General features: G+C 47.5%; 2 protein-coding genes across 4 annotated transcripts in view; both read right to left on the bottom strand.

The window, feature by feature from the left end:
* The window catches only part of LOC306750054 (ras-related protein Rab-35), a 5,636-nt gene extending 970 nt beyond the window's left edge, over positions 1-4,666 (bottom strand). The window contains exons 1-7 of the mRNA XM_079233439.1: positions 4,556-4,666; positions 2,684-3,402; positions 1,997-2,047; positions 1,070-1,193; positions 867-991; positions 273-397; positions 1-112 (exon numbers count right to left, since the gene is read on the bottom strand). The exon at positions 1-112 is cut by the window's left edge and continues 970 nt beyond it. Coding sequence (XP_079089565.1) covers positions 1-112; positions 273-397; positions 867-991; positions 1,070-1,193; positions 1,997-2,047; positions 2,684-2,738 — 592 coding nt within the window. The 5' untranslated portion in view covers positions 2,739-3,402; positions 4,556-4,666. The remainder of the gene's footprint in view (positions 113-272; positions 398-866; positions 992-1,069; positions 1,194-1,996; positions 2,048-2,683; positions 3,403-4,555) is intronic.
* Positions 4,667-5,855: 1,189 nt separating this feature from the next.
* On the bottom strand, positions 5,856-15,721 carry srrm2 (serine/arginine repetitive matrix 2). Of its 3 annotated transcripts, none has more exons than XM_079232824.1 (14): positions 15,560-15,721; positions 14,052-14,303; positions 13,839-13,934; positions 13,422-13,613; positions 13,081-13,164; positions 12,922-12,990; positions 12,810-12,842; positions 12,444-12,560; positions 12,129-12,267; positions 9,921-12,025; positions 8,647-9,336; positions 8,218-8,289; positions 7,534-7,641; positions 5,856-6,323 (listed from the first exon to the last, which is right to left on the bottom strand). In XM_079232824.1, the coding sequence occupies exons 2-14, from the start codon at positions 14,297-14,299 to the stop codon at positions 6,278-6,280; spliced, it is 3,999 nt and encodes a 1,332-aa protein (XP_079088950.1). In that variant the 5' UTR covers positions 14,300-14,303; positions 15,560-15,721; the 3' UTR covers positions 5,856-6,277. The 3 variants fall into 3 exon arrangements, with proteins under 3 accessions (XP_079088950.1, XP_079088951.1, XP_079088952.1); XM_079232825.1 differs by having other exon boundaries at positions 5,856-6,320; XM_079232826.1 differs by having other exon boundaries at positions 12,922-12,987.
* Between the last annotated feature and the right edge of the window lie 1,519 nt (positions 15,722-17,240).

Here is a 17,240-nt window from a genome sequence, read left to right as displayed (position 1 = left end):
CTCTCTGGGCGTTGATGTTGACCGTGTCCTTCTCGCGCTCGCGCTCCCTCTCCGCTCGGTTCTGGCTCTGCTTCTTGGCCCGGAGCACCATGTGTGTGAAGGCCATGAACATCTGAACAAAGCCACAAGACGACACTCAGGGCCCGATTCACCCACCGATTTTTATAAAAATAAGGTTATTGTGTTGAAATAAATAATTATTTCTCCCACTGCGTTTGTGCTGTAAAAATGATCAACAACGTTTTACATAAATATGAAATATGAAAAGTTACCTCTTCTACGTTGATGTTCTCTTTGGCACTGGTCTCGAACACCCGGACCCCCATCGACTCCCCAAAGCGCACTGCATCCTGGGTATCCACCCGTTTCCTGGCAGGGTCGTCATTTTTGTTCCCCACTGAGAGAGAAAATAAATCATCTCTATCTCTACTCTTCTGGTGCCTTTTTATTATCGGATGACTTTAACGTTCTAAGAAGTATTCAGTGTGCAGACCTCCACTCCAAAAAGTGTTGAAAACGGTCAGACTTTTATACTTTGTCATTGAAATCATTAAATTGCATTTTAATCTCAGATTTTAGAAACTATTACAGAACACACAGGAAGTCTCTTTCATCAGCAGGAACATGACCAGGACCTTTTTACTTCAGCAACAGGAACTTTGGCCGAAATCGCAAACTAACATACGAACTATGAACTATTTATACTTAAGTACGACATGAGCATGTAGCGTTCCACCTGCATAGCAAGAGGAGGTGTGTGTGTGTGTGTGTGTGTGTGTGTGTGTGTGTGTGTGAGGTTTAAACCATTAGCCGGTGGCGATGTCACGGTACAGAACAGGCATCTCTCGTCGACGGGGCCGACTCACCCAGGATCTTGCAGACGTTGTCACAGTTCTGGGAGATCTCGTTCAACCACCTCTTCACGTTCACAAAGGACTCTGGGTTGGTCACGTCGTACACGATGATGACCCCGTGGGTGTTCCGGTAGTACCTGGACACAAGCAGAGGAAGCTGAAGGCCCTGAACCCGGCAGGAGGAACACAGAACCGGGTCTGGTGAGGGTCTTTACGTGGACGTGATGGTTCTGAACCGCTCCTGACCCGCCGTGTCCCAGATCTGCAGCTTGACCCGCTCTCCATCGATGTCCACCGTTCGGATCTTAAAGTCGACCCCGATGGTGGTGATGTAGCTGCCTGCAGGAGACACCGAACATGTGACTGACCCCCCGAACGACATCTGAGTCACATGACTCCTACAACCGGCCTGGACCAATCCTACTCTGTGCCCGAGAGAAAAGTCTAAACTAGAATAATGGTGAATGTGGCAAGTTCTCCTGAGTGACACACATACATAAAAACATTTTTATAAAATATATATATATATATTTATAAGAAAATATATATTTATAAAAATATATATATACATTTTTATAAAAATATTAATAAAAATATATATATATATATTTATAAAAATATATATATACATTTTTATAAAAATATTAATAAAAATATATATATATATATATATATATAAAAATATATATATACATTTTTATAAAAATATTAATAAAAATATATATATACATTTTTATAAAAATATTAATAAAAAAATATATATATATATATATATATATATATATATATATATATATATTTAAAAAATATTTATAAATATATATTTTTTATAAATATATATATTTATTATATACATATATTTTTATAAATATATATATAAATATATATATATATATATATTAATACATATAAAGTAATTAATACACATAAATAAATGTATAAAAAAATACATATAAAATAATAATAAACATTATGTTTGAGGAGGTCAGTGCCCTGCTCCCCCTGAGGGACAGAAACCAGGCGACCTGGAGGTGGAAAGCTTCCACTTCTCTCCTCAAACAGGAACCTGATGTGTCACTGAGGATCTTTTAATTTCCCGCCAATAACCACGAGGCGTTTCCCGTCACTGGATGGTGACTCACCGGAGAAGGAGCTGTCTGCGAAGCGGAGCAGGAGGCTGCTCTTCCCCACGTCTGAGGAAACACATCACAGGACACGATCAAAGCACACGGACAGGGATTAATGTGACCGATCAGGAACAGAGGAGCCAGTCTACTTAACGAGCTGCGGGCCGACGGCCGCCTTCACGTTACGCATCGAACACAGAAGTGAAACAGCAGAACGAGGGGAAAGGTTGAACACACGCAGTGTGTGATTGTAACGAAACTACTATCCCAAAATAATCTGCTGAGAGAACCAGTGGCAACTTGTTCAGCGGAGACTCGACAAACCAGTATGAAGCTGCAGCTTGTTGTTAAACACATGAAGTCTACTCCAATGCAAGAGCAGAGGAAAACACATGACTCCTGCTGCTGCTGCTGAAGATCTGCAGGTAAAGAGGAAACCTCTTCTTCTGATGCCACAAGTATTAAAGTAGCAGTAAAATAAATAAAAGACAGTGAGCCAGTTTAAAGCTAACGGCTCATGTCTTCCTTATAGAAGTGAACCTCTGTGGTTGCATCATCACTGAGACGCTTCGTCTTTAGTTACTCGCTTCCTCAGCATTGTCAAGTTAAACTTATATTTTAGAGCTTCATAGGAACGACACAACAACCCTAAACAACATGCTGCCGCTCAGATGAACCTTAAGAGGAATAAAGAGCACTGACTGGAGTCTCCGATGATGAGCAGCTTGAACAGATGAGTGTAGTCCTTCCCGGCCATCTGGAAGGCCTCGTGCTGGATGTCCCAGCAGAATCCGTTTCATAGGAGGAGCGACGTCCCAGTGTTCACTTTCCTCCGCCTCCCACCTCTGAGCTCACAGCGGCACAAAGGGCATTCCCAGTGCCAACCACAGGACGTCCAAGTTGAATTCCTGCCCTCTGGTAGTGTTTAGTGTTAGTCCTTTGAGCTTCACGTCATCCTCGGTGGAGCCTCGGCCGGTTCCTGCTCTCGGCTCACGGCCGGTTCCTCCTTAGTTCCACCCAGAGGCTCAGAGGGGATTCACAACTCGTGACGACTCATCGATTTCCTACGCGCTCACAGCTGCGTCAGTCCTCCCGTTCTCCTTTTGGACATTGAATGCAGCGTCTCCACAGAAGCCTAAGCATCGAGTCCCTGAAGGCCACACGCGCCAGGCTTCATGGTGGGGAGGAACATTCACTCATTCACCAGTTATTCTCATGAGCTGCAGCCATTTAAAAGAGAATATTCATAGAGACAAAGCAGTGAGAAACGGAGACGCTCCTCTCTCTCGCTGCAGTTCAGTCAACGTTAAATCTGCACAGGCTCCTGTAACTTCCTCTCTGGACGTCGCTTCACTTCCTCTGATGTTTGGGCTTCATGAGGCGATGAAGAGTCTCACTTCTTCATCCGCGAGGAAAAGGTTCTGAACCACGAGAGAAAACAACAAGAAGTTAATAGAAACACATCGAATCAGCCCGTTAAGCAACTAAATACATGAAGTACCTTGTACTGTACTACATCTCAGAGGTACAAGTACCTTGTACTGTACTACATCTCAGAGGTACAAGCACCTTGTACTGTACTACATCTCAGAGGTACAAGCACCTTGTACTGTACTACAGTAAAGTACAGCTTTAGTTACAACGTCTTCAGATGTGAGGATGAATGTGATCTGAAGGAGGAAGTGTTTCTTTATGGTTAATGTTTAATGAAGGAGTGCTGCATGTACTCTTCCTCCTCTTCCTCCTCTTCCTCACCCACCTTCCTCCTCCTCTTCAACAACAGCTGATCACTAAATATAACCCTCTCTCTCTCTCCATGCACCATGACGTCACCTCTCCATGGCACGAGCTGAGTCTGGAAGTTAAACTGAGGCCAGGTCACGTGGAACACTTTTCCATGAAAACAGGAAGTAGGATCATTAACGGGATCTGGTACTTATGCGTAACACCTATCACCACTTACAACTGATTTAATTATGATTTGTGTAATAAACACCTGGTTAATAATCCATTTAAACCGTGTCACGGTGCATTAGTCATCATGCAACCCGGCTTAGTAGAAATTACACAGTCTGCCCGTTTATCACTTATTATAAGTTAAATCAAAGCATTCCTGTAGCCAGCAGAGCCGTTTGAGACCAACAGTAGACATTAACTTATTATGGGATGCAACAGTTCAGGTACTGGAGCTGCTCCGAGTCTGTGTCCATGATGTGCCGGTAGAGACATGCAGCTGCTCCTCTCTGCACACGTTAGACACATGTGGACGGTAAACTGTCTCCGCTACAGTTCCGGTTACCGGGACGTTACGCGGTTTGAAACAGACAGTCAAGTAAAATACGATTTCACTTCATGGCTGACGACTTCAACCGGTGAAGCGAGGACTCATAACAACTCACACCGACAGAAGTCGTGTTTGCTGCGATGAGCTAAGAAGCTAAGAGGCTAAGAGGCTGCTAAACTTTACGGTTCCAGTCCGGGAGATGTCTCCGGGCCCGACGGCCTCCCGGCCCGGGAACTTCTCTTCCGGAACCGTGAACACCCCGAACCGGGCCGTGAACACCCCGGACTTACTGTGTGGTTCCCCGGCCGCTGTCTCGGTGCTCGGTCCCCGGGTCCCGCTTACAGATCCGCGGCAGACGGAGTTTTGTCCCGGTTGAGTCGCAGCGTCTCCCGGCCGACCACACCTGCTGATGGCCGCGCGTCATATGACGCTGCGTTCACGTCATGTGGGAAAACCCGACACCGCTGGGTCAAACTACTGTTTCAGTTTGTTTAAACACTTCATGTGGTTTATGCAAGGTTCCATATAAATAAAGGAACCCACCTCATGTTAAACACACAGTGACAACAGATAAAGATCCAAAGGATTCTTATTAAATTAGTTATTGTGTGTGTATAATATTTCAGTTGTGGATTATTTACAGTTTATTTACAACTTGTTTTTATCTTGTTTCTTTATATTATGTCTCGTTTGTACTTTACCCTGTGCTGCTGTAAAACAGGTGAATAAATGTACCGCTGTGGGACTAATAAAGGATTATTTTATTTTATATTATCTTTCCACCAGAGTACAAAAACAACTTAAGATGTGCAATGATAGCGCGTTAGACACGCCTCACTGATGTCGCAATCCCAGTTTCAACATTGCAGCAGCGATGAGTAATCTGACTTCAGCAAAACTAACATCACAGCTTTAGGGAAGCACACTAATAAAATACTCCTTGTAGAACGTAGAGGACTAACAGCAGCGCAGGGACTCAAATGTGCTTTAAATGTGTAATTATAAACAAGATGGCTCATTTAGAGGAGCAACCTTTTAAACATGAGTTTCACCTTAAGCCTCGTCCTTTAGTTTGTTGAAAATCAGAAAAAAGGGTTTTTTTTAGCATTAAATTAATAAAACTATGGCAATATTCGACCCACATTCTGAATTCTTGGGATTAAATTGAATTGTTCACACAACTTCTAAAAGGAGGAAGAGGTTGAAGCATGACTGGAGCACCGTTCTACTTTCATCCATGCAAACAAATCCCAATAAGAACAGAACCAACAATGTGAGTCGTCTCAACCTCCTGAAGACATTCTTTAAGAACACAAATGTAAAAACTTCCAGCTGGTCACTGTAGCTTTTAGGAGGAAATAGTTGGGACTGCATTCATCGGTGGATTAATCCACATCTGGTGCTCCAGAGAGTATTTGTATGACGATGAAGGAACAGAGGAAGAGGAAGATCACACAATACATGAGTGGACACATTTATTGTTGGTTCAGGTCTTTTTGATGGATTTGTTGATGAGAAAGAAATATCACCAAACCTTTTATTGAAGTTTTATGTCCCACAAAAAGCACTTGGAAGAATTCCACACAAATAAAATGTACAATTGTCTTTTATTAACCATTTTCAACAAAGAAATCAACCACGTATCAGTTTCTGCTCACATTTATGGAAAGTTGAATCTGTTACATGATAATAAACAAAATACAGCCCGCTCATATCTACAGGTATAACGCAACAAACAGTACAAGTACGGAGGAACATTGCAGGAGTTACATTTTCATTGAACTGTGTTTGCGTGTGTGAATGTGTACTTTTCTTACTCGGCTCATAAAAAGAAATGTACAAGCCAGCCGCGGTGTGGAGGACCGTGGATGTGAGGGTTCTGGTTCTGAGCCCCACACACACACACACACACACACACACACACAGACGGGTTCTCTAATGACCGACTGGCTGTGAAGCCCACGTTACCGGCGGACGACACCGGAGGAGAAGCGGCGCCTCAAGTCGCCGGCTCACTTCCTCCGTCTGCTGCTGGACGAGCGGCTCGGCGACGGTCTGCTGCCGGGAAACAAGCCACAGGATGACGTCATCAGCAGGTTCTCTCAACGCATGCACATGCTAGTGTTTAGTTATCAATAGTAACAAGGTAGTATGGTTTAATTATTCATGCTTGCTTATTTAGGTTAGACTTTTAGCTTTTTCTATTAGTAGTTTATCGTTTAGTTTAATTCTTTTTGGTTGTTGTAGGTATACTTAGTTTTTGGTTTGTGCATTTGTTTATGAATTAGGTAACGCTGTGGGGACCAAGGTTCTATATAGAGGCAGCAGGTACCGGACCAGCATGCACCTGGGATTCATCGGACAAACTACAGTTATGGTTTCTGCCTTCTACCCAACAGATGTCAAGAATCTGTTGATATCGTTTGGTAGAACCAAGTCTGATTCAGAACAGTTCTATATACTATATATATATATATATATATATACACACGTGTACATTGTGAGGATTAACACAGACAATGCCGACTGTCCGTGAACACATCTACTCGGGCAGCAGCAGCAGCAGCTCTACTCGAGCAGCAGCAGCAGCAGCTCTACTCGAGCAGCAGCAGCAGCTCTACTCGAGCAGCAGCAGCAGCAGCTCTACTCGAGCAGCAGCAGCAGCAGCTCTACTCGAGCAGCAGCAGCAGCAGCAGCTCTACTCGAGCAGCAGCAGCAGCAGCAGCTCTACTCGAGCAGCAGCAGCAGCTCTACTCGGGCAGCAGCAGCAGCAGCTCTACTCGAGCAGCAGCAGCAGCAGCAGCAGCTCTACTCGGGCAGCAGCAGCAGCAGCAGCAGCTCTACTCGGGCAGCAGCAGCAGCAGCAGCAGCAGCAGCAGCTCTACTCGAGCAGCAGCAGCAGCAGCAGCAGCAGCAGCTCTACTCGGGCAGCAGCAGCAGCAGCTCTACTCGAGCAGCAGCAGCAGCAGCAGCAGCTCTACTCGAGCAGCAGCAGCAGCAGCAGCAGCTCTACTCGAGCAGCAGCAGCAGCAGCAGCAGCTCTACTCGAGCAGCAGCAGCAGCAGCAGCAGCAGCAGCAGCAGCAGCAGCTCTACTCGGGCAGCAGCAGCAGCAGCAGCAGCTCTACTCGAGCAGCAGCAGCAGCAGCAGCAGCAGCTCTACTCGAGCAGCAGCAGCAGCAGCAGCAGCTCTACTCGAGCAGCAGCAGCAGCAGCAGCAGCAGCAGCAGCAGCTCTACTCGGGCAGCGACTCTGTTCTTCCTACAGACCTGCGGCTCGGCGAGGGCGGCGCTTCTCTCATGTACTTCGGAGGAGAATAACTGAGTGAGCGGGAATCTCTCAGCGAATCAGCGGGAACCCTCTGAGGCATGGCGGGGCTGCGAGGGAAACAACGGTGCATCAAGACGCTGCTGGAGAACTCCACTTTGCTGAAGTACAGTTCATCATGCAAAACTCAAACCTCTCAAATACAAGAGGATCGTTCAGAGCTGTGATTCACGACCGACCAATCAGGCCTGAGCACCGCGCTTCGTTCTACACGGGACTCCAGCGCTCGCTGCCGTTTGCCTCCACCTGTCTGTCAAGTGGCAGGTCACACCCACAGCCGACCATGACGTCGGCGCTTCATCATTTATACGAAATAGTCATGAAGAGCAAATCAATTCTTGAGCTATGGCCCAAAAAATGTGTTTTCTGTGGCACATTTGAAGAAATTCTCTGGAGGCGTTGTCGATATATTGGAATCATTGCGGGAAAAAACCCAATAGCATCAGCTGGAGTATTATTTCGTAGTCAGTTTAAGACTATGCTTTACATTTTGCCCTATTCTCCAGCAATGTTAAGAGAAAAGAAGAAATGTTTCTTTAAAGTGCAATAGATGGCGGTCACGTGTACTTTCCTCTGCAGTACATGGAAATAGTACTTTCTACTACACGAACAGTCAAAGTTCTTACCTCTTTTTCTTAGTTTCCTTTTCATTCTCCGATGAGGACGAGGAAGGAGAGCTTTGAGCTTTGACTGTCTTCCTGTTGAAGAAAACATCGGGAAGAATTATTAATAACTAGCAAGTGTATGAATAATCACAGAGGTTCAACCTCATCAGGGCTGAAACGTGACAAAGCGATTTCAGAATGAGGATAAAAACTCTGAGAATAAAGTCATCTTACTCCTACAAAAGTAAAAAGAGCAAAAGCTCAGCTGCAGGTCTAGAGGCGACCACATGCTAGGGATGTAAGGAACAACGGGAAACACTACCCAGAAGCCCCAGGGGCAAAGCGGGTCGACCAAAATAAACAAATTGATTCCAAACAGTTTGTTTGCACCCCTGCTTCATCCAACCTTTTCATTTATTGTTACACGCTGCACACCTTTCCCCCGCTTACCCTTTTCCTTGCTCCCCTTCGGAGTCAGAGCTGTCTGAAGAGGACGACGAAGAGGAGGAAGAGGACGAGGAGGAGGACGAGGAGCTGGAGCTGCTGCTCCTGTTGGCCTTCTTGTTCGCACTCACCTCCTTCCCGTTCACAGCGCTCTCGCTCCTGACCGGCTGCTCAGGCGCCTGAGGGGCCGCCACCGGCGACTTCCTGCTCGGACCGCGAGAAGGTGGTCTGGCTTCTGGTTGGCTGGCGGCCGCAGGAGGAGGAGGAGGAGGAAGAGGAGACCTTCTGGAGGGACCGTCGCAGCGCCGGGAGTCCGACTGGGAGCCTCTCCTCCCCGAGGCCGGGGCGTTGGAGGCCGGGAGGGAAGGACCCTGTGAGGAAGAGGAGCGGCTCTTCTGCTCTCGGTCCTCCCTCTTCTCGTCCTCCCTCTCCGGCGGTGCTTTTGTGTCTTTCTTCTCTCGCTGTGGTGAAGGCGAGGACGAAGAGGAAGAGGAGGAGCCGGAGGAGGATGAGGAGGAAGAGGAGGACCTGTGGGGTGGAGGAACCTCTTTTGGGACGAGAGGCTCCTTCACCCTCTCCCTCTCTTGTTCCACCTCCCTCTGCCGGGTCCTCTCCTGGTCCCGCCCTCTGGCCCGCTCTCTGGACAGGGAGCGGCTGCTCCTCCTCCGGCGCTGAGGAGAGGGGGAGCGCCGGGACCTGAGGAGGAAGACAAGAAGACATGAAGACAGTCGACATGATGGAGCGTGTCGTACCGACGTCTCTGGGACATCTCCTGACTCCCTCTTTCCCACCATCCTCCCGGCATTTATATTGATGAATGTACAATTTATTCAAAACATGTTTTCATTTTAAAGATATCATTATTCGTTCATTAGCTATTATTTGCATGTTTGATTTCAATTTGACGTTAACAATGCAGCCAAGTTAAATTAAAGTATTTTTGTGTGTGTAAAAAAGGAGCATAGATTTTGCATGGGACCCCCAAAAAGACAGAATCTGCTGGTGTGTCCTAAAGCTGTACGTATGGAGACAGGATCTCATCCATGAGGGACGACTGGCTAACACCAGAAACGTGTTTGGATTTGGTTACTGGTTAGCTCGCGTTAGCGCTCTGTGGCTATCAAACAGCCCAACGGTGGCGTCATTCTCCGTGTGTCTATTTTCAACGGGGTGTTTTTATTTCAACAAATAAAGTTCGATCCTCGCCAAGCCTGTGTGTTTTTTTATTGATTCTTTAAAATGTATTTCTGACAATCACATCCCGTCTCAGTTCCTCTTACCTGTTGGGGGGGCTTTGCCTCCTCGGACTTCTAGATCTGGACCGGTTGCGCCTTCTTGGGCTTCTGGACCGGGCCCTGCTGGTGATCCGCTCACGCTCTCTGTCCCGCTCCCGGTCTCTCTCTCGGTTCCTCTCCCTCTCCCTGTCTCTCTCTCTCTCTCTGTCCCGCTGCCTCTCCCGGTCCCGGTCTGACCAGGCCGGAGGAGGAGAGGCTCTCCTGGACCGGGGCGGGGGTTCCTGGTACTGCCTGGGCGGAGTGCGACGTGCTTGGGAGGCGGCGGCAGTTTTCGGGGGCGGAGAGCGTGACCGCCTGGCGCCGGACCCGGCGGGCCTCCTGGCTGTGTCCCTCTGCTCCCTTTGCACGACTTTGGCCTCCACTTTGGTTTTCTCTCCCTCGGCGGGGGAGTACCTGCTGTCCGCTCTGTGGGACGGTGACGGAGGAGGACTGGGGCTGTCCATCTGGGTGGGGCTGTAACGCTCCTGGCCTTTCTTCTGGGGCAGCTTGCCCTCTGCAGAAGCTCCTTCCTTCTCCCTCTTGTCTCCTCCCCCTTCTCTCTCCTTCTCCCTCTTGTCTCCTCCCCCTTCTCTCTCCTTCTCCCTCTTGTCTCCTCCCCCTTCTCTCTCCTTCTCCCTCTTGTCTCCTCCCCCTTCTCTCTCCCTCTGGGTTCGGCGAGGCCCGTCGCCCTCGGAGGCTGAGGCGGGGCTTTCTTTTCTACCGTTGGCTAAATACCGTTCAACTGCAGCTCCGATGGCGGCTGGGACACTTCTCAAGGGGCTACTTTTTGCCGTCCCTTCTGACGCAGACTTCTTCGCCTTGCCCTCATCTTCAGAGGATGAAGATGAAGAGGAGGACGAAGAGGAGGACGAGGAGCTATCGCTGTCACTACCGCTGCTGCTGCTCCCACTGCTGCTCCCACTGCTGCTGCTGCTGCTGCTGCTGCTCTCTCTTTTCTTGTCAGCCCGTTTCTCCTTGTCGTCTCGCTTCTCCTTGGTCGGAGGGCTCCTCGTCTTCTCCGGCCTCTCGTTCATCTCTGGCCTCACGCTCTTCTCGGCGCCTCTCGACCCGTCTCTCCGACTCTCTGCGGCCGAGCGGACATCCTCCGCGCTCCTCCTGCCGCCTTCTTGAGTTCGCTCTCGCTCTTGTTCCCGCTGCTTGTTGGGAAGCCGGTCCTTTTCCCTCGTGCCCTCGCTGTCTTTTCCTCGTCTCCTCTCGTCCTCCCTCTCTCTTTGACGGCCATTGGTGACAGGCGAGCGGGAGGCGGGCGGCGGGTGTCCTCCATCCCTCCTCCGGTCATTTTTCTGTTGGAAAGGAGACGCCTCCTTCTCCTGCCTCTTGCCAGCGTCTCTCCTGGTGTCCATTTCATTGGTGGCCCTGGAGTCCAGGCCTCTGTCAGTCCGACGCTCCCTCTCTCCACTCCTCTCTCTCCGAGGCCTCTCCTTCACAGGGGGAGGCGAGGATGAGGAGTCGTGGCTCATCTTTTTGTCCCGTTTATTCCTGTCTTTTTCCCTCTCAGTGTCTCTGCTCCTTTCCCTCTTAGTGTCTTGTTTGGGAGGAGGAGGAGAAGGAGAACGAGATGAAGAGGAGTCACACTTCGTCCTCTGAGGAACACTCTCCTTTCCTTTGTCCCTTCTTTCTCTGCTTCTCGAACGCCTCCCTTTCTCCACATCTCTGCTTTTTGGAAGGCCGCCTTTCTCCACATCTCTGGTCCTGGAGCTCCTCCCCCTCTCGTTTTCTCTGCTCCTTGAACGCCTCCCCCTCTCCCTCTCGTTGTCTCTGATCCCCCTCTCCCTCTCGTTGTCTCTGATCCCTCTCTCCATCTCTCTGCTTTGGGGGCTTCTTCCTCTCTCCTTCTCTACGCTCCTGGAACGCCTACTCTTCTCCACCTCTCTGCTTCTGGAACGCCTCCCTTTCTCCTTCTCGTTTTCCATGCTCTTTGAACGCCTCCTTTTCTCCATCTCTCTGCTTCTGGAACGCCTCCCTTTCTCCCTCTCCCTGCTTTTATCTGCCGGTGGCGGCGGAGAAGGCGATGAAGAGTCATGTCTCTTCTTGGAGGTCTTCTCCATGCCACTCGGCCGCTCTTTCTCTCTCTCAAGATGGGGCCTCTTCTAGACACGGGAAGATTTGTTGGTGTTATTTTATGTTCATGATAGTTTGGGATACGATGAGCTAAGGAAATGTATCCAACAGAAGTGTGACGTGTTTACTGACCCCTTCTCCTCCCTGATGAGGTGGACTGCTCTCCTCGTATCCTCGTCTCCTCCTCTCTGGGGATCTCCCCTTCCTTCCTTCATCCCCTTTCCTTGCAGTTTGGTCCTGTTGACGTGATCTCAGAGGAGCTGGAGACTGGCTGTTGAATCAGTGGAAAACATTCATGCATATACTGAGAAGATGGATTACTAATTCAGATTAAGGCCAATAAATAGTTCAGGACGTTTAAACAAACTAGTCCAAATATTTCTGAAGGCAACACTGTTTATAGCTGCTATGAAGTGCATCATCATCATCATCATCATCATCTCATACCTGTGAGCCGAGCCAGAGGAGGCGCTTCTGTGTCGCACTGCCTTTGCTTTTGGAGGACTGGGACTTTGATTCTTCTTGGTTTTCTTCTTGGCCTCCGGCTGCTTCTCCTCTGAAGAGCTTCAAGTGGGTCAGAAGGGACAGAACGTTACACACAACCTCCTGTGTGTTGTTCTGAATGTAAAACAGAGGCAGGTTTGGCGATTCCCCAATAAACACAATACTCAAGAAACTTATTTAGCTTTTATAGAAGCAGTTTGGGAGCTACAGCTTTAAGTCTCTTTCCAGTAAATTGTTCCATTTACTATTTATTTTGGTATCAGAACAAGAACAGACGTGAAGGACACCATCGGGTATAAAAACACATACCTGTCGTCTTCTTCCTCGTCTTCCGACGCCTCACTGAAACACAATATTTCCAGTCAATAATCACAGTCCAAGAGAAATAATGAAACACAAGCTCAAGATGCAGTGACAATACCGTTTCTTTTTCTTCTTTTTGGATTTCTTCTTCTCTCGTCGAGGAGATGGGGACTGGCTCTCTGAGCTGCTGATGGGAGGAACACAAAGTAAAAAACTGTAAGGACCGTGTCCTCATTATCGGGACCAAGAAGATCTCTCATGAAGATCCTTCTCTCACCTGTCTCTGTTCTTGTTTTTCTTTTTCTTCTTCCGACTGCGCTTCTTGGGAGGAGAATCTGAATTGTCTGAATCTTCCACCAACCTGAGAGAAAAGGCAACAGACTTAAGGTCAGGGGCTGAAATGAGGACATTATTAATGTATTAATATATATTCATATCGCCATTCAGCCTAAAAACAGATGATTTTTGGTACACACCCTCATCTCTTTTTCACTCTATATTGAATGTTTGCTTACTTTGTCTTCTAAGGCTGGAAAATATTTCCATTTTTTTCCAGTCACGTTGTCCATCAAGAAAAACATCCGTTCATTTGATCTGTGGGTGTTTTGTGCTACTTACGTATATTTCTGCTGCTGCTGCTGCTGCCTCTCCCGCTCCAGGCGGTCCTGCTCCTTCTTCTCCTTCTCGCGCTCCTTGCGGTCGGCGTGGAAGGACGAGCCGTCCACGTAGTCGCTGGAGATGCCGAAAGCGGCGCGAAGACGGTCGTTCTTCTGCTGGTTGGCTGCAGCCAGAGCGTGAGTCTCCGTCGCCCTGAGAGAACAAAGCACAGCTTAGCATCACGTGCAATATGAACGGTGCTCTGAGTAATTCATGCCCGCAGAGTTTAACAATGATGTTATGTTTCCTGTATTTATTGTTCTCTGAAATGAAAAAATATTGTAAGCACTGTAATGATAAACAGTGAGGAACCATAGCTTTAATCCTATGAAAATCGTTCTCTTTTCGGAGAGCCAGATGAAATCTCGTCGTACTCACGTCGGTCTGTCAGAGGTGACGGCGGCCGGCTCCTCCTTCTCCTGCAGCATCATCCGGAAACTGTTCACCTTCTCCTCGATTTCCTCAGCTGAATACCTGACCACCCAACCGGAGAGTAGGATTACATTATGTTTCATATTATTTAACACTGCCCGAAAGAAAAGCAGCAACAACCTTTCAAATACTGGTATTTCTGGTCTACACTCGTCTTACCCTTGCTCCTCCATCATGTCCTGCAGCTCGGCACACTTGACCTCCAGCTGCCTCTTCCGTTGGTGCTCCAGGATGTCGGCGTTCGGCTGTCGGTTGAGCTGGCTCTCCAGCCTCTCGCGGTCCTTCTCGTCGCGCTCGCCGCCGCGCTCGTCCCGCGGCCGTTTGACCCGCAGGCTGGACAGGTTGCGCTGCACATAGCCGTTAGTGCCGCTGCCCCGCGGAGTCACCAGGCCAATCCCATTGTACATGGCTCTGCCGGAAACAACAAGACGGGGAATGGCATTTAGTTTGTTATATATAGACGTCACAGTAGCAACACAATTGTAACATGCATTCATGCACAACGGCCAGATGTGTTTTGTATTTGTAGCAAAACACTGATTTACAACACAGGCTTTTCCAAAAGAAGTTTAAAGTAAAAAAGAAGAAACAGACACACAATACAGGTTTCACTACGGGGTCATAGGGTGTGAGAACAATGTTGTTTCTCCTTTAGCAATGATTTATTACAGCATTTTTAAAACAGTATTATGTGTTGTTAACAGTTCCATGATTGTCCAATTTAGATTCAGCATAATGCAGTTAAGGCTCAATCCTTCCTTCTGAAAACTATGAATACAAATGAATTAAATGTTGTAAACAGAATTATTCCGTGCCTGTTTCCTGTCAGTATTTACTTCCTAGTCTTCCTGTTATTGTCGGGTGGAAGCCATCTTTATGAATGAACAGGTTCGGAACTGGGAGACAATCATTTACAGACAACACAATATCCAACATCTTATTCCAACACAAATCTGATCTGAGAATACAAAGAGAAATAAACGGACCCTCCAACACTGGAAACCAGTATCCTCGTCATTAAAGCTAAATGACGTATTTTAACTATTTATTTCGGTAAAATCAGCTAAAGCCTCTGCAGTTTTGCCATTTCAAGCATTTTAACAACACTGGGAGTTGGTATTCTAAGATGGCTGACACCAACTAACCAGGAGGCTCAACATCACGGACACGGCGGTGCTTCAGGCCGACCCGACAGGAAGGCTGTGGCGGAATATTACAAACAGAAACGCCAGACAGCAGCACAGAGCATAATAATAATAATTTAAAATGAATAAAGGGTGTCAGGTGTCTCGCCACGTATCGCAGCTGCTCACACGCAGTATGAAGCACATGAAACATGGAGCGGGAGCGTTTCTGTCCCGACAAGTCAAACCAAACGTCCACAATCTGACCTTTTATTCACAATAAAATGTTGTTGCGCAGTAACACGTGCGCCAGAAAAGGCCTGTTGCTACGTAGACAGCAGATTTACAACGACTGAGGCGGAGACGAGCCAATTAATAATACATCAGGACTCCCTGGATACGATTAACGTGTCTGGACCTCGTTTAGTTAAAAAAGCAGCACGGTGAAAGCAACGCCACACGTTTAAAACAAGGCCCAGCCGCGCGGATGAGCAGCGAACAATCCCCATCTTAAGCTAGCAGGCTAACGTGGTTCTTACGTACCGGCTGTTTTCTCCGGTACCGGAGAGGAAAACGGCGTCAGGAGATTAATACTATCCGGTTGAATGAGACAATAAAACAGAGCTGGTGATAACGGAGTCCTTCGAACCGTGTGGGAGGGGGGAATATAAAGAAACTCGGCCAACGTCAGTTAGCTTTCGGCTAGCTAGCTGGTCTGATCGCCGAGCCAAAAGGGAGAACGAGATGAAAACCAAATGACGTCATACGCACGGACGCACGTTTAGGTGGCGATGCGTTCAGGTGTCGGGTTGGAAAATAGTTTTTAGAGAGATCGTTTTTTTTAGATAGATATATAGCTGTAGACCGTATATTAGAAGCGTTCACCTCTGTGTCAAACCATCAGTCTGAGTATTGATGCCTTTAATCACCAGCAGTTTGTACACATCCCTCAGTAGCCGGACATGAAGTTAGTCCTCTAAAAGTGTATTGAGAAGCCCACCTTTGCAAAGAAATGCACCAAACAAAGAGTGATTGACTTTGCTTTGATGATTTGAAGTGGGAAGACTTCTGGATCTCTGGTAGCATGTTCAACATTCACCAGCATGAAGTGTTTCCTCTCTCCAGGGCCCACGATGTCCATACCCAACCGCCCAAATGGAGTGGCAATGACGGGCAAAGGCTGACGGTAACTACATTTTTTTCACGGTTGCTGCAATCAATAAAGAAATATGAAGTGGACTAAACAAGTTTATTTAGTTCCTTCATCAGGGGATTAGGGATGTGCAGCTCATCCAACCTGAAGAGGGCCATCTAGAGGGCCAAGCTCAGGACTGAGGAACTTGTGAACAGCTATGGCATCAGATATATGATATAATATAGGGAGCTCTGAAACACGGCTCCTGGTTTGATCACAACGTTTGAGCAACACATTGAGGATTAGAAAGAGCCCATGACATCATTACATTATATTACATATCATTTCATTTAGCTGACGCTTTTATCCAAAGTGACTTGCATGTTTTTCTATACACTGTAGTCACAGCAGCGGGGAGCAGTAAGGGGTTAAGAGTCTCAAGTACTAGCGGAGCCGGGGCTCGAACCACCGATCCTCTGATTGAAAGACAGGCATGCTAACCACCGAGACACAGTCGCCCTCACGATATGCAGAATAAAGAGAATCCACAATTCCAGGCCTCTATGAGCGACATTATGCTTCTGATGCTTTAGAATGAACCGGCGTGCTTTATTTATGACATGAAACCTGTGAAGTGACATGAAGTGGGTTCATGGGGACGTTCTCCCACGTGAGGTCATGGAAACATAAAATGACTGAATAAATTCAAACCTGTATTGTGTCCTCATGTTCATGGAGAGTCCACAGCGGGGACTGGTTTGTGTGGACTGGTTTGTGTGGACTGGTTAATAACCAGTGAACACATGGTACCGCGTCACAGTTTCATCCTCTATGGAGTCAACAGGTCGTGGACTCTGGACTTAATATAAAATATTCCACGCGGTGAGTTTATGAAGGCACACAGATGAAGATGAAGAGTTTAATTCATGGCCACCGTGTAACGTCACCGTCAATAAACATGACGCACAGATATACGGCCACTTTTAAAGGAAGCCAGACAAACACACATAGTGGAGTAAAACTACACGTTACTTGTTCCGGACGGTCCCGTCCTCACAGGTGTGCTTCCACTAGATTTGTGGGTAAAAT

This window comes from Taurulus bubalis (assembly GCF_910589615.1).
Source record: "Taurulus bubalis genome assembly, chromosome: 17".
NCBI classification, from domain to species: domain Eukaryota; kingdom Metazoa; phylum Chordata; class Actinopteri; order Perciformes; family Cottidae; genus Taurulus; species Taurulus bubalis.
This window is presented reverse-complemented; position numbering and strand designations above follow the sequence as displayed.

Excerpts from the sequence above, each read along its gene's own strand:
- srrm2 (XM_079232824.1), bottom strand. The coding sequence starts at position 14,299 with ATGTACAATGGGATTGGCCTGGTGACTCCGCGGGGCAGCGGCACTAAC. Across the intron at positions 12,991-13,080 it reads AAAAACAAGAACAGAGACAG|CAGCTCAGAGAGCCAGTCCC; the intron begins GTGAGAGAAGGA and ends TCCTCCCATCAG. Across the intron at positions 9,337-9,920 it reads AGGCAAAGCCCCCCCAACAG|GTCCCGGCGCTCCCCCTCTC; the intron begins GTAAGAGGAACT and ends CTTCCTCCTCAG.